The sequence below is a fragment of the Microchirus variegatus genome (assembly GCF_963457635.1).
Source record: "Microchirus variegatus genome assembly, chromosome: 14".
In the NCBI taxonomy this organism is placed as follows: domain Eukaryota; kingdom Metazoa; phylum Chordata; class Actinopteri; order Pleuronectiformes; family Soleidae; genus Microchirus; species Microchirus variegatus.
In genome coordinates, this window is record NC_139815.1 from 27,125,955 (window position 1) to 27,143,101 (window position 17,147).

Consider the following 17,147-nt stretch of genomic DNA (forward strand, 5'->3'; position numbering starts at 1 on the left):
ATCTATCACATTACTCTCCAACGTGTCACTTTGTGGGCTTCAAACTGAGCAGTAAACTTACTTTTGTTACCTTTGGATAAGAAATACAAGGGAACATTGAACAAAACTGCAAAGTTTTCTTTGTATTTTACCAACGATACAATTTAAGCAGAAGTACCAGAGAGGAAACGCATTACTGGAAGAAACAGGCGGAGTCAGCATCTCATGCATCAGTAGTAGTACTGTAGTTAACCAGTAGGAACAGTGTCCTTAACATAGGAAAGGTAGAAGTGATTTGTGTGAAGAACAAGAGGGAAAAGCATCTCTTCCATCTGTTAATTGAAGAGACAGTTGCTCGTTTGTTCTTTCGTCCGTCCGTCTATCACATTACTGTCCCAACGAGTCACTTCACAGGCTTCAAACTAGGCAGGTAATTTACTTTTGTTCCCTTTGATAAGAAATACAAAAGGAACATTGAAGTTTTCTTTGTATTTTACTCACTTATGACCTTTGCACACAAACACCGATTGGAAATAAAACTCCAAGCTCGATACGATTAAGCAAAAGCACCGGAGAGAAATTGCAGCAGTCAGCATCTCATGATGATGAGGCTGGAGCTCTGTCGTTTACTGAATGAAAGAAAAAATCAAAAGTAATACTTGGGCTCAGCCAACACTTAGGACAAGAGGAGAGTCAACACTTCATCAGCCAATACTTTTCATTTCAGAGAACATGTCTGGTGTGCAAAGGCAATAACAAAAGAAGAAAAAACTCCTGTGCAGAAACTGGACTTTTTCCTCATTCCGAGTCAAACAGTGCTTGTGGATTTGGCTTGTAAGACGACAAATTGCAGCAGGAGTCGAGGAAGTGTGAAATGTAAAAAAGTGTGCATTTTGTGTCTGTGTGCGTTTGCAGGTAACAACTCCACCGGTGTGAAACAGGAAGTGTTGTCTGTGAGCAGCCATGGGCCAGAGAGCTGTGCTTCTGCTCACTGAGCTGCTGCCGCTGCTGCTGCTGCTGCTGCTGACAGCCACACACACTCTCCTCGCAGTCAGCTTCCCCGAGGACATCGTACCCCTCGATGTCGTCGACGCACACTGTGAGTACACACACACACACACATGCACACACTCGAAAAGACTCCGCAGAGACACGGGCGGGGAATTACGATAACTGCAACAACACGGGAGGAAAAAGTCCCAACAACTGCGCTTAACATGTTCTCCCCTGTTCTCAAACATGCTGCTATATTCAGTCATATCAGCAGTTCAGACACTGACATGTCATATCCATAGTAATACAATCAATCTGCTGTATGTTCCAGCTGAAGCATTTCATTTCCATGTCTGTGATTTATGGAAAGAACAAGAGAGATGTGCTGACATCAGCAGCCATTATCTAATGCAGAGACACAACACCGTGACACAGAGGATGTATTTGTATGGAATCATCACCAGGACAATAATTCAATAACAATATCACAATTGCAACACAGTTTTCTGTTGTATCAATAACCAAGGTTCAATATGTATTGATAAAAAAATAGTCTCTCAATCAAAACAATAGGAGCAGCCTCAGATCATGAGCTTCAGCTCACTTCTTGATGAAGCGACTGATCCTTCTTTTAGCTTATTTGTAGAGTTGCATCCACACGTGTGAAACAGCAGTTTAACGACTCCATCCGTCACATGTATCACAACATGTCCTGTACCTGTTTGTACCTGTAAAAGCATGAGCGATCCTCATCCCTGTTGCCACTGTAACTTACTACTACTACTTGTTTTTCTATCAGAAGTGTTTGTGTCTTAAGTGTCTTTCCCGGTAAAAGCATATATTTTTTGATTTGTGTTCCAGTTGCACGTCGATACCCCGTGTTCAGAGGCCGGCCCTCTGGCAACGAGTCCCAGCATCGCCTCGACTTTCAGCTGATGACCAGGATACAGGACACTTTGTTCATTGCTGGCAGGTAAACCTCAAGACACAAATCAATTACCTCACTATCTCACTCTTCTTTCACCCCCCCCCCCCCACCCCCACACACACCAATATACTCACTCATTCCATAGCAGGTAAACAGTGGCACAAAGGGGGGTAAAAAAAGCTCTTAGTGTTATTGGATCTGTGGCTTCTGGGCCTTTTGTCTGATGTATATGGTCAGCATTGATCCAAGAGAGAGGTCTATCATCCCGGCCTGACGCTCTGTAAGGGATTTCTTGGCATCTTTACATGTCTTTTTGGTATTTATGGGCGCTGGGATTAATCTGACCGCCGGCGCTAATATTGTAGCAGGAAATCACACCGACATCTTACGGCAATAAACTCTTGCAGGCTCCTGAGCTGCTGTATAATCAACCCCGTATGCATTAAGGTTGTCAGGTGGATCCTCCTATCACCAGTTTGGGGGCAGTCGCATGTTGTGTCGATTGTACAAAAAAAATCAAAAGTGCTTGTTGACGTTTTCGTTTTACGTTGCAGAAGAAAATGCCTCGAACAGAAAAGTACTGCAAAACTTTGTGTGCTAATTTCTGTTGCGAGAGGAGGTCGCCTCAAAATAACAGTTACTTTGACAGTTGCTTTGCTGGACACGTTAACGGCGCTAATGTTACCGCATGACGTCATTTTAAGTCTAGGCACCGTTTATTAGTTCGCTGCATTAGTACATTTAGCGCTGTTAGCGCGACTACAGTCGAACTGGAGCGGTCTGTTTATTAAACGAAAAGAGCAGTGCTACAAATAACCAGGGTGCCTGTGTACTGCGTATGTGTGCCTCTGTTTTTAAAGTTTAGCGTTACTTTAGAGACTCATTTTAAGTCCATGCAACGTTTACCAGTTAGCTCCGTTAGCGCCACTAGCGCACCTATAGTCGAACTGGAGCCTGTTGGAAAGGCTGTTGGAGTCTGTTTATTAAACGAAAAGAGCAGCGCGACAAATAACCAGTGCACCTGTGTAACTGCGTATGTTTTTAAAGTTTAGTTTTAGACAGCACTAGACAAAAGTGTTCCTATTGGCAAATAAACACCGACAATGGGTTCCAAGAGAAGAAATCTCCATAAACCATAGAGGGTATAGAAAATATGATCAAACCAAACTTCGAATGCTGTGTCACTAAGCTGTGTTTTGTTTGTTGTCCATTCACAGAGATCAGGTTTACCTCGTCAGTCTGAGAGAATCCTACAGGAATGAGATCATTCCTTACCGGGTACGTTTGGTTTTGCTGCCGTTCTCTCTCTCAATCCACACACACAGTGAAGGGCTCTATAGAAAACACAGAGCCATTCATCACATATGGACAGGTTGTAAAATGAGCGACTGGAAGCAGAGGCCTGTGTGTGTGTGTGTGTGTGTGTGTGTGTGTGTGTGTGTGTGTGTGTGTGTGTGTGTGTGTGTGTGTGTGTGTGTGTGTGTGTGTGTGTGTGTGTGTGTGAGCACAGGCCATATGTGTACTTGGCGTCTAACGCTCCGTGTTGGTTTTTACAGAAGCTAACATGGCGATCGGGCCAAGATGACCGACAGATGTGTGCCGTCAAGGGAAAACACAGAGTACGTATATTAAAAACATCCCAGCGCACACATATGGACACAGAGTGTGAACGGATGAAAAAAAAAAAAGAAGCCTGCTCTCTAATCCTCAATCCTAAAATGCATTGTCATGTCTTGTTTTCAGGACGAGTGTCACAACTTCATCAAAGTCCTGGTCCCAAGAAATGACGACCTGGTGTTTATCTGCGGCACCAACGGCTTCAACCCCATGTGCAGATACTACAGGGTCAGTATATCCAGAGTCAAGACGCTGAACGTTTCATAAGTCAAAAGTGTCGATGCTTTGATGTGCACAAAGGCTCACTCACAAAATCTGGATAAATGCTGTGCAAATGTCCTCGAGGCAACACCCTTCTTCTTCTTCTCTTTTCTTCTTCCACCACTTCCTTTGAAATGCAGTTGACAGGACTCATTTGATTGATTCATATGCGTGCTGGTGTTTCTGTGTGCGTGTTTGTTTTCCGCGGCGTGTCTTGACAGAACCTCCTTTAATGTGTGTGTGTGTGTGTGTGTGTGTGTGTGTGGCTTGTGATTGTGTTCTTTCACTCCAGCTGGATAACCTTGAGTTGGACGGCGAGGAGATCAATGGACTGGCACGGTGCCCGTTTGACTCCAAGCAAACCAACGTTGCCCTCTTCGCTGGTAAGGGGTCAAACACCCACGCACACGCAAACACCCACACACACACACACACACACACACATAGTGAAGAGAAAGTGATGTGTTCCCATTTATGCTCTCATTATCACCTCTGTGTCTTTGCCACAGTAAAACTGTGCCGGCAGCGATAACAACTCAGCCAATTAAGCCGTATAAAAAAAAAATAGAAACAGCAAAACACTAAAGAGTGTATCCTTGCTTTTTCATGACCGTGTTCATTGTGTTCATTGTCGTTTTGTGTTTTTGTTTTTTTGTTTTAGAAGGGAAGCTGTATTCCGCTACTGTAGCCGACTTCCAGGCCAGCGATGCTGTCATTTATCGCAGTATGGGCGATGGATCGGCCTTGAGGACGATCAAATATGACTCCAAATGGCTGAAAGGTAAGCAAATCTTACTCGACGTCGATGTTATATGTGGACGATGGATATACCCTACCTTTCAAAAGTCTGGGGTCACTAAGAAATGTCCTTATTTTTCAAGGAAAAGCACTTTTTTGCAAACGTCTTTAATAACGTTTTTAATGGAATATGTACATAGGTGTATAGAGGCCCATTTACAGTGTTCTAATGGTACATTGTGTTGACTATTGGATGATTAGAAAACCCTTGAAAACCCTTGTGCAATGATGTTAGCACAGCTGAAAACAGTTTTTCTCGTTCTTTGACGTTGAAAGGGCTTGAAAATCATTATTTCTAATCTTGTCAATGTATTGATTATATTTTCTATTCATTTTGCAACTCTTTTGATGAATAAAAGTGTGACTCTTAATGGAAAACACAAACAAAATCATATATGAAACCTTTGAACGGTAGTGTATCGACGGCATCGACGTGCCACCCCCGCTAAATATCCACCTTTGCGCACGGCATGTGTTTGTTGCTGTCGGGAGTTGTTTTTTGGGAGTGAAACACAGCTCTCTCCCACTTTGCTGAGCTCCGATGGGATACGGTCTATTCTCTCCCAGGCAATCTAGGTCACCGCCAGTCATATACAGCCTTGTACAAATCCCTGAAATATTCAACATGCACAGTGTTGGTCGGTGACGGTGCAGAAATACACTTCCAACTCTCTGCCTCTCTCCCCTCAGAACCTCATTTCCTGCATGCAGCGGAGTACGGGAATTATGTGTACTTTTTCTTCCGGGAGATAGCGGTGGAGCACAGCAACCTGGGCAAGGTAAGACAGCGAGGGTTCGGGTACGGGTACAAGCACACAAGCACAAGGGCTTTATGCAAACAAAAACCCAGGCTTACACCTGCCCTCGGTGCACGCCACAAATGCGTGTCCCACGTTGTAAATCAGGGCCCATTCAAGCAGCGACAATGCGTCGCATTAGAATACACGAGAATTTCCAGCGGCCAGTGTTTGCTGGGACTATTCTGCTAATGTAACACCATTACACAGCCAGAAGATTTGTCTCTCTGAAACACACACACACACTCTCTGAGGGCATTAGGCTGTTCTGTGTTTGAAGCCAACTCCAGATTTGTCCGCGCCTCATCCCTCTCTGCTGGTCCGATCCAAACGCAGGGAGCCAAAAAATCCTCCCATCATCCACCAGATAATAAATATTTAAAAACGACTAATGCTGGGGAGACACTTGTCCTCTGATGGAGGTTTGAATCGGTGAATTATTAAAAGTGTTTCAGCCAAACTGCCTCTCGATTTAAACCCTAACCCTTAGTAGCACACATGTACAACCAAACATGCGTTCTCGTGGTGCAACATCAGGCATTTTGAGGCCACTGAGTGTGTGTGTGAGTGAGTGTGTGTGTGTGTGTGTCTGCTAAGTCGTCTGTGCAGAGTTGCTACAGGATGGAGAAATGCATAATTAAAAGCATTTAAAGTGGGGGTTTTTTTAAGCGACGCTCACTCAGCCGCCCTTCCTTCCTCTCTATCCTCTCTTAAACATCTTCTTCTTCACAGGTGGTGTATTCTCGCGTGGCCCGGATCTGTAAGAACGACGTGGGCGGGTCACAGCGAGTGCTGGAGAAGCACTGGACGTCCTTCGTAAAGGCGAGGCTCAACTGCTCCGTGCCGGGCGAGTCCTTCTTCTACTTCGACGTGCTGCAGTCCATCACCGACATCATCGACATCAACGGGGTTCCTTCAGTGGTCGGCGTGTTTACCACACAGATGAACAGGTGAGACACGGCTGCTGTTAGATTTACCAGTGTAGAGATGGTGGGGAAAAGTGAGAAAATGAAACATTTACATGTTTTTCTCCACAGTATCCCAGGGTCAGCAGTGTGCGCCTTCTCCATGGCAGACATTGAGAATGTATTCTTGGGTCGTTTCAAAGAGCAGAAAACTCCCGATTCGGTGTGGACAGCATATCCAGAGGAGAAACTGCCCAAACCTCGGTACGGAGTTAATATTTTTGGTTCCACCTTTAAAAAGCATACAGAGCCAGGAAGGGAAAAATCATCGAGCGTAAACCCTGTAACCTCAGGGTTTGTACGAGTGCTTGAAATCCTTTGAAGTGCTCGAATTTTATGTTGGTATTTTCAAGGTTTGAAAAGCACTTGAATTTTGGATAAAGTGCTTGAAAATGCTTGAAATGGCAGCTGCATTTTTTTTAAACAACAAAATGCTATCTGACAGTTTAGCTGCTCAGAAAACTGTTGATCTAATAACTAGTCACTTTAATCACCTTTCTTCTTCATTCCGACGCTCAATTTGAACGTCGGCAGCTTGTTTTGATCACATCCTCGCGCCTGAATGTTTCGAGTTGCTACCACGTGTTTAGCTAATAAGATATTAGCATTTAAAAGCAGTTGAACAGGTGTTACTAATAACATGGCTTTTGTAATTCTGCTTTTACAATTAGATCGACAGTTTCTGACCAGCTAGCTTCATTATATATATATGTATAAAATATGCAGTTTACTAAACATGGACATTGTAAAGTGAATCTGACCTTGTGAAAGTGCCGTCGAGCACAAACTCTGCGTTACAAACACGCAGCTTTCCCCGACTTTCTTTACGGAGGCTCCGCTTAACTCAGCAGCTGTTTATCATCTCTCCGTTTTTTAAACTGTTCTTTGTTAAAAAGGTCAAACGCGATGAAATCAAATCTTTCTGCAAGGGAGCAGGTTATTAGCTTTGACCTCCGGCACACAGTCGCCATCTGCCGATGATTTAATAATTAATCCGGCGTAATTAGACATGTTGCATATTTAACCGGTTTACAGTCGGCACGTACTGTATATTTGGAGCTCGTCCTGTGTCCAAAACACCAAGTCCATGAAGCACATTATTAGCCTCGTAAATCATTGATGGAGGATGACTATGCATATGTATATTTTATGTCTCCAGCTGAGGCCTTTTTGTGATCCTAACAAGCACCTGCTCCTCTCTCACGCTCCCCCCCTCCATGCACTTTCCGTCAGTTTCAATGCACGTTATTATCACTCCCTGGTGTGCAATCGTATGAGCTGATCTTTGACCTTTCACTCTCTTTGTGTGTGTGTGTTCTTGATCCTAGGCCCGGGTCCTGTTCAGGTCATGGTCCAGCTGCATCGCTGAAGAGCTCCATCGAGTTCCCTGACAACACCCTGCTGTTTATCAAGTCCCACCCACTCATGGACTTAGCTGTGCCTTCAATCAGGGACGAACCCTGGTTCACCAAGACACGTGTCAGGTAAGAGAAGGGTCACAAGAGTAGAAAGAGTTATAAATGAATTGAATTACGATGAGTAAACAAGACTAAGATGTACGATGTAGTGTAACACAGTATGTACACTACTGTGTACTACAAAAGTTTGGGGTAACCTATACATTTTGTTGGTGTTTTCCATTAAAACTCACACTTTTATTCATCAAAAGAGTTGCAAAATGAATAGAAAAAGACAGACATTGACGAGATTAGAAATAATTATTTTTATTCAAAATAATCATTTTGCCCTTTTGTCAAAGAACCAGCAAAACTGTTTTCAGCTGTGCTAACATCATTGCACAAGGGTTTTCTAATCATCCAATAGTCTTCTAACGCCATATGCAAACTCAATGTACCATTAGAACAGTGGAAATGTGCCTCTATACACCTATGTACATATTCCATTAAAAACAAGACGTTTGCAGCTAGAATAGTCACATTAACAATGTATAGAGTGTATTAATGACTCATTTAATGTTATATTCATTCAAGTGCTTTTCCTTCAAAAATAAGGAGATTTCTAAGTGACCCCAAACTTTTGAACTGTAGTGTGTGTGTATGTAGTATTGACATCACAAAAAGTCTCAGCTATTTTTGTCCCGAGTTCATCTTGCGTATATAATTCCAGTATTTTCTGCTTGTAAATGAATGAAGAGACCTAAAAATGACTCATAAAGTGTTGCTCACAACGATAACAGTCCCGAGACCTTTTCACTCAGCACTGTTAACGCTCAATATTCAATGCTACAAACGGCCTCAGGCTCAGGGAGTCACAAGGTGTTCAGGTTCAAATCTCAGTTAAGTTGTACGCGACGGTTGAACAATTAACCCATAACGTGTGCAATGATTTACCAGCATTTGTCACACATTAAAATTATTGACGCCTTATTCTTTATAACATCCACTGTGGGCAAACAACAGGGTGGTGACAGATGAAGAAGTAAAAATAAACGACTGTGACCTTTAGTCGTAGACTCGAAACGAAACAAAACGTCAAAGCCGGACAATGAGCTGCTTTTATTATAATTTATCTTTTACGGCTATTAAATGAGGTTCAGTTGTGTTTCATGATGTTGCAGCAATAAATATCCATCTAGTCTGAGTAACACCAACCTCTCTGCTGTGTGTGTGTGTGTGTGTAGGTACAGACTGACGTCGCTGGCCGTGGATAATGAAGCAGGACCTCACAAGAACTACACCGTGGTGTTCATCGGGTCAGAGTCCGGCGTTGTCCTCAAGGTTTTGGCCAAGACCGACTCTGCGTCGCTGACTGATAGCGTTCTTCTGGAGGAGATTGACATCTTCAACAGTGCCAAGTACGGTTACTTTCCGAGTCCCTGTTACTGGGCTTACGTTAAGTTTTCTCTGTTGCTATGCTATGCTAAGCTATAACAGACCATGGCGCGTGCACAGCACACTAGCTAGTGGTGCTTGACAAAATCTCCCCTGGCAGCACAGGTGGCCTACTTTAGTTCCGTGTTGTAGTTATGCTCGCGCATCCTCAAAAATAGAAATATTTCAAAGCGAGACTGAAGTTTATGCACGTTTTAAATAAAAGTAACGTCAATAGATTTTTTTCAAAATTGTAATTAAGACCTTTTATGAGATTTTAGCAAAATTTAAGACATTTTAAGGCCTTAAATTCAAATGATTGGATTAAAGACTTTTTAAAACCCTGATTTATGGATGTACAGGAATGTGGCCATATGCATCCTCAAACCACCTTCAGATGTGGTTTTTGCGATCAGATCTGAGAAAGATCCGATCACTCAGGATGGATGTGATACTATGTCTGAACTGGGGTCACTGAAATTAGAGAGAAAGACAAGTTTGTAAAGACTTTCTACACCAGGGCTGTGGGGATCTCTTACTCAAATTACTACATCAGGAAACCTGTGGTCCAAATCTGCCAACACAAAAAAACAAAAACATTTGCTCGTCTTCATCTGCTCATTCTTTCCTTCTCCTCCAGGTGTCTGTCTAGCCGCGAAGATGACAAGCGTGTGGTGTCGCTGCACGTGGACAAAGACACTCACAGCCTTTACGTCGCCTTTTCCAGTTGTGTCATCCGTATTCCTCTGAGTCGCTGCGAGCGTCATTCTTCCTGCCACAAGTAAGCCACGTGCTTATTGCAGCACATTTTGTAGGAATTAAATTGTCCACGGAGCTGCCGGTCATAGGTTTGTGATTTCAGTAAATGTCATAAACTGGATGATAACAGGCCTCGTGGTTAATGTTCAGTCTGTCACAAATGATTACACGGCACCTTCCGTAATGATTAAACCCGGCGCTCTGATTGTACGTGTGTGTATCCAGGTCCTGCATCGCATCAAGGGATCCTTATTGTGGCTGGAAACCCCAGGGAGCCTGTGAGAGAATACAGCCTGGTGTTTTGTAAGTGTGACGCTGCAATATTATGAAGCACAGATATTACAGATGAGAAAATGAAATGTTATATTTATCTGTGTTGTTTTTCCTCTCTTGTTTTTCAGGACCGGATATGAGCAGGACACTGAATTTGGAAACACCGCCCACCTGGGAGACTGTCACGGTATGAATCCCATTTCCAACCCATATCACCCATCCTCACAAACATAATGTACAAACACACAGATACAGACACACATGTACAAACAAATAAACCTGGTTTTCCCCACACACACACACACACACACACCCACCATGAGCCTGTACACTCACACCAGTAACCACTCCAGTAACTTACCCCCTACATACTCTAAAGTCTTTATGTGCAATATTAACACACACACATCTACATGCAGTACATGGCCTCCTGTAACTAATGCTGCCTGTTATAGGCAGAAACATGGACATGTACAATCAAGGGTCATGTTCAGCTGGTGCGAACGATAGAGGTTTTAAAGATCGTTGATGGTCAGAAAAATGTGCTTCTGCTGTTTTTTTTAATTAAAACAACAACCACCACTTCTTTATTTGCACCAACTGAACATGATCCAGGCTGAACCTCAGTATTGATCAGAACCAGAGGGCTTCCAGAGAACCCAGTGTGAAAAGGACACTGTTAGCGAGTGCTTTACAAGCACATCGTTATATGGTTAAAACCACCAGTAAACTGCACTGAGTGTCTCTGAGATTTTGACTTCTGAATTCCCATATACTGATTTCTTGTCCCTTTTTAATTCTTTTAGCGTTTTTGGGCTCTACTTCAGCGCCAGATTACAAATCATTTGGCGACCCTACCTCTGGTTAGTTTGATCTTTTACTCAAATGGTTTCTTTCCTTGAGTTCAGCATTTCCAACCCCTGTCTTTCCACCACTGCCACCATTCATCCTCTTCTTACCACACACCTCCTGAATGCTAACGTCACCTGGTTCATTTCCATCCTCGTGAATGACGGCTCCTCTGGGCGACATTGGGTCCTCTATCTCAGCACAGATTCACTTCCTCTCTTTCATCCATCACTTCCTCCTCCCTCATGCATGCCCAAACACCGCCTTCTTGGCTTCCCAACTGTTGGTTACCAGCTCCTCTTCTGAGAACACCCCCCCCCCCTTTTTTCCCCATCCAAACTGTCTCAACAGTAATTAAACTACCTACTTTCATTGGTCTATGAATGTCAAAACACGTGTTTTTGACAGAACCAATTATTCTATACTTGTTTGGACACTAACCTTTAAAATGACAAACTGCCTACACCTACTAACTGGTGTGATATCAGTATGATTTAATCACGTCTTCACAGTTTGTTAACAATTTGTTTGTCACCACAGACATGGAGTTTTCATCAACGCCCGTCACTGTCCCGCCCAGTGGGCCCATACACCCCCCACTACTCATTCCCACTCAGATTCCCAGCTCTGGGCCTGGTCCAGAGCTCTACGGCTCAGGCTTTGTGCTGCAGGACGACCCAGCAACCTCCCATTCTTTAGACTCTATCCCCGGGGGGCAAGAGGGTAAGGCCCAGAGGGAGTTAGCCAGCATGCTGCGTTGAGCCTGATGTGATAGCTGCACAACATTAGCTCTCACTAAGACACTAGTGAATCCACACATAGACTTACAAGACACATAGGACTTTTACGAGCTCACATGGCAGATTTTCTGTTTAGTGTTTTTTTTGTTTCATACATTATTTATGTTGCTGTATTAGGGCTGTCACTTTTTTTCCAAATATCATAGCGGTAGGAATATTATGCTACACGCTAACCCGCACCCATACACGCAAAGAAAAGTAACAATATTATCTATTATTACTCTTAGTTTTAATCATGTGATGCTGAGCACTCGTTCCGCTGTGATGTCACTAGTGTCCACACATTTGTTAGTTCATGGCACTTTTTCAGGAGAGTGGTTTAGCTAGGTAGCTATATGCATTTTTACAGCAAAATAACTTAACATCATTGTCTTCTTTCTCCAAATATAACTACTTTGGACGGTCTGATGCACTTGAACACAGCTTGAACTTTTCCCGCCAAACTCGAAGGGATATCAAAATTTCGTATATATTAAAAAGTGACAGCCATATGTTACATTACATTACATATTTTTTTATGTTACTATTGCTTTCTTTTAAAGGTCCAGTGTGTATGAATTTGTGACAGCTAATTTAGACGCATCAGTGAACTATGGTGGCCTGTGCATATCAGATAGGATGCCATTCTTTGTTTGCATCGTTGAAAATGTAAAAAGCTGTACTCTGGAAACATGGTGGCCTCTCTTGTGTAAACCTCATATAAGAGGCTTATTCTAAGGTTACGAAAACCAAATGACCAACATTTATACAAACATATCTATGGGTAATACATTCAATTATCGGCCAGCAAACCTCCTTAAATGTTACACACTGGACCTTTAAGTTGTTATTTTCCTTGGTTCTTTCTGTTAAATTATTCATTCATTCACTGTTTAATGTTGTTTTCTTTACAACCTTTCCTTTGCTTTTTATCTTCCACTTCTGCCAGTATATACATGTATATTTTAACTATAGCTACATTAACAATTTACCCTGGCTGGTAGATCATTGACGGGCCTGTTCTGCCACATCGCTCTTGTGGCAGAACTCTAGATGACTAACTCTTCCAATGTCTGTGGTTACTAACAAACTTAATAGAGCAGCAGCAGCAAATCTCAACGCCGGAAAGGCTGCTTCTGTTTACGCTGACCAACTTCCTTCTCGTGCGAAAAGATTGATTTGTCTCTTTTTTCTATAAACACGCACTCCTAACCCCTTTGTACCTGTTAAATGGATGACGCAACGTCTCTTGGGAACGTGTGGTTGTTAAGGCGACACTTCCAACTCTTCCCTTCTGATCTAACATAGCATTGCTTCTGATAGAAGGCAAATGGATGTGGGTACCTAACAACTTGCCAATCTTCACCATCTTGCTTCTGAATCTGAGATTAGATGAATATGAATGTGTCCATAGTCATGGGATGAGGCAGAAATTGATGCATGGTTGGGTTTGAACCAAACATGCACATTTCTGGTCTTGAATATGGAAGGGACACATCACTGAGCTCTTGGTCACCAGGGGGGTTAATAATACCTCAATGTTTTACAGGTGTATGGGACATCCAAGCAGGTGAGACCAACCAGATGGTCCACATGAACATCCTCATCACCTGCGTGTTTGGCGCTTTTCTCATGGGTGCCCTCCTAGCCGGCCTGATTGTTTTCTGCTACCGGGATTCGTTCCTCCGCAAACCACGGCACAACCACAAGGATGCCGAGTCTGCGCCGTCCTGCTCTGACTCCACTGGAAGCTTTGTCAAGCTCAATGGCCTCTTTGATAGCCCTGTAAAGGTATAGCCATAAAAACTACTCCAGTGCTGCATGAAAGAAAGTCTTGTAAAAAGTCTCGAGTAAAGGTGAAGGAAATAAATGTGAAATTGTGTCTAATCTCTTTCCTTTGATCTTGTCGTGGCATTCTTAGGAGTACCAAACCAACATTGATTCGCCCAAGCTATACACCAATCTGCTGAGCAACGGGAAAGACCTGAATACACCCAATGGTGATACCAAGACCATGATCGTACGGGAAGGTTGCCAGCCACCCGACCTTGCTGCCCTGCCTACTCCCGAGTCCACCCCTGTACTTCCACAGAAAGGTCTCCAGCCCATCAAAAACCAGTGGGAAAGGGCTCACGGCAAGGCCAGCGGACCACATAAGGAGTCCAACGCGGCAACAACACCTAAGAGTCCGCAGTTCCTTGCTACCTCTCCTGCTCCTACCAACCCCCACCACCCTCACCTTGCCCTGGGACACTCCCACATTCCGAGTGCAGTTGTCCTACCAAACGCCACGCACGACCACACCAACCTTGACAATGGAGATGATACACTGCCGCATTCGTCCGAAAAGAAGCCGAAGAACCCGGATCCTAGGGGAAATAGAAAAGACCCAAAGAGGTCCGTCGATGCCAGAAATACACTTAATGACCTTTTAAAACACCTCAATGACTCTGTGGCCAACCCTAAGGCCATTCTTCAAGAGGGATCAGGGCCCCGCCCAAGGCAACATCTCACACTGGAGCCCATGGAAGCACTGACTGAAGTGCCCCCACTGGTGCCCAGCCGTGAGGCTTCCCTGTACTCTCCTTCTTCCTCCCTGCCAAGGCACAGCCCCACCAAGAGGGTCGATGTGCCCATGTCCACCACTCCCACCTCACCGACAGGCAGCCTGAGCATGGGGGGCACTCTAGAGAGACAAAGAGGGGGGTACCAACTGCATCGGAGTGCATCTCACAGGCAGTCCTTATCCACCTCACCGAATGGTGTGACCATGGGGGTGTCGCTGTCTCGCCAACACAGTATGAACAGAGGCGGCTACATGCCGCCAACCCCACCCTCCAGACATGACTCTCACGGTGGAGTGATGGGGGCAGGAATGCACTCCCCTCACCCGCCATCTCTATCGCGACAGAGCAGCTACAGTGGGCACGGCTCGCTGCCTCGCACGGGGCTCAAACGGACTCCTTCACTAAAGCCCGACGTGCCCCCCAAACCCAACGCTTTTTCACCACAGACTCCACAGATGCGAGTAGTCAATAAGTTCAGTTACTAAAAGAGACCATGGACACTCGTTAGCGAGCTCTTGGCCTTGACTGTTGGAGCTTTGAGTTCCGTGGACTTTGGGGAGGGAGCTATGGATGGGGTAGGGCCTAGTGTGTGTGTTGTGTATCAACTTGAGGTGCGTTTCCCCTTGAAATGATATGCACAGTCACTCATGTTAAAAAGGGAAATAATCACACATAAGGCCAAAGATGCTCCTTGGGGCTTTTTTCGCTCCCTTTATCTCCGTCTCCCTCCGTCGTCACAGTAGCCACAAGATATGAACAGCGAATGAGTGGCCAATCTGCCACTCCATGTTGTATCTGGGCTTGGGCGTCGACCCGTGTCCTATAAGCTTCAGGACGCCAGCAGGGACCGCTATAGAGTCCGTGCATGTGGCACTGGGGTCAAAAAAAATAGAGGAATACTTGAAGTATGGGTGTCATTCGTCACTGCCCTTGAGCACTGTCTTCCCACTAATGTGAACTTAACATAGACGAGAGTTAGGCCTTGCCTTTGTTAGTCAGGTGGCTGGAGGCAGAGGAGATGGAGAAATCAATTATAATGTGGTTCATGTTGCTTAAGATAGATATGACCACGAAACGGCTGAACCTGGCAGCGACAGAGGGAAATGGCAGATGTGTGTGTCGGTATGTGTGTGTTTGTGTATGTGTGAGAGAGAGAGAGAGAGAGAAAAAGCAGGCTTGTATAAAGGCAGGCCTTCAGACTACATCATAATACTACATTTTCATTTAAAAACGGCGTTTTCAGATCAAAACGATCTGCATCCAGACCAGCGTTCGAGCAGCTACAATAGTTAAAAGTAGAACAAGGATTTTCCCATCGACAACATGGTGAAACCAAAACTTAGAGTAAGTGTTTTAGCCGAGTTTTCTGAGCCGAGTCCAGTCGTGGCTGATAAGAAACATTCAGGAAGTGAATGCCATTGACAGCATCATTCACCATCCAGAATAAAAACACAGTCTTAGCTGCAGTTTTCAAGCTAAAACATTGAGTGGAGTGTTGACAACATGCATTTACCGGAGCAGAATTTATGTTTTTGAAGAAAAACAGTAGTAGAAGTATGGACTAAAAAGAAATGATGTTGCCTCATGCCAGAAAAAGCACCTTAAGACAAGTCTAAGACCCAAGTCACTGTCTTTCATTTCAACAATATCATCATCTTCTTTTTTTTTTACTTTATGGGCTTCTTTGAAACCCTGAGCCTAAACCATATTTTTGTATCACTACATAGTGTTTTCTGGTTATTGGGTTAGCCTGAGGTAAAGTTGGTCATGCTGGATGAATACTGGGACATGATACTGTAACTCACTGGGAGATTTTACTTAGTACACGTGCTGCTATTGGTCGTAGACATGGTTGTTTTTCTTCAGCGCTTTTTTTTCCCTCTACCACACTGGGAGATTCCCTGGTGTAGTTGTGCACATATGCTCGCGTGCGTGTGTGTGTACTTGTGTTTGTTAGCACTTTAGGATGTTTTCTGACAACAGTAGTCCTCATACAGAACAAAAACCCTGGTCCTTATGAGGCAGAACCTCATTTCTGAGGAACTGGTTGAATTTAAGGTTCGGATTTAAACTTGTGGTTACGTTAAGGATAGGATTCAACTGGGTATGGTTAAGGTTAAGGTTAGGGATAAAGCTTTGTTTAGGTTCCTAAGAATAGCTGTACAAACCTGTGTGAGAATGTGGTGTGTGTGTGTGTGTGTGATATATTAGAGACAGAGGCCAAGTAATCCAGCTTTCTTTGGCAACTAAACGCACTGTTAAAACTGAAACATGAGGGAAAAACAATCTTCTCTCCAAGACTGAAACCTCTCCTAACCTCCACTGTCCCCCTTTTTCAGAAATAATCCCAGTGGTTCAAGAGACTTTTTTCTTAATGTAGCTGAAGTATTAAGGAAAAATAAAATAAACATACTTTTCTCATCTCTTTCTGTCAGTGAACTTTGAACAAGACTTATTTTTTGTTTTGTTTTTGCCTTCATCACGTTTTATTGTTTTATTTAAAGACTTTACCATATGAAACTAAAGCCAACACCAGTGGGTTTTAGCTCATGTATATGACTTCAACATCACTTCTGCTGTATCAATTAACTTGTGTCCTCAGTTAGACGAGCACTAGAACTGTTCCTCCCTACATGTAAATCCTGCTGAGGACATTAAAACTGACTCGAGAAAAAAGAACAACACATGGATGTAACATCTTCTGTCATCTTGTCGTGCCGTGTTCCCTGTGTGCAGCCCCCCCCCCCCTGC

General features: G+C 43.9%; 1 protein-coding gene across 1 annotated transcript; it reads left to right on the forward strand.

Moving 5' to 3' along the window:
* Nucleotides 1-942: 942 nt before the first annotated feature.
* sema6d (semaphorin 6D) lies at nt 943-14,881 on the forward strand (the record flags this gene model as incomplete). Its single annotated transcript, XM_083900826.1, has 19 exons — nt 943-1,078; nt 1,834-1,945; nt 3,118-3,178; nt 3,457-3,519; nt 3,644-3,745; nt 4,071-4,161; nt 4,440-4,559; nt 5,267-5,355; nt 6,106-6,323; nt 6,411-6,542; nt 7,667-7,822; nt 8,980-9,153; nt 9,810-9,950; nt 10,154-10,231; nt 10,330-10,388; nt 11,008-11,064; nt 11,591-11,773; nt 13,379-13,620; nt 13,751-14,881. 19 exons carry the CDS (start codon nt 943-945, stop codon nt 14,879-14,881), a joined length of 3,345 nt encoding a protein of 1,114 aa, XP_083756952.1.
* Between the last annotated feature and the right edge of the window lie 2,266 nt (nt 14,882-17,147).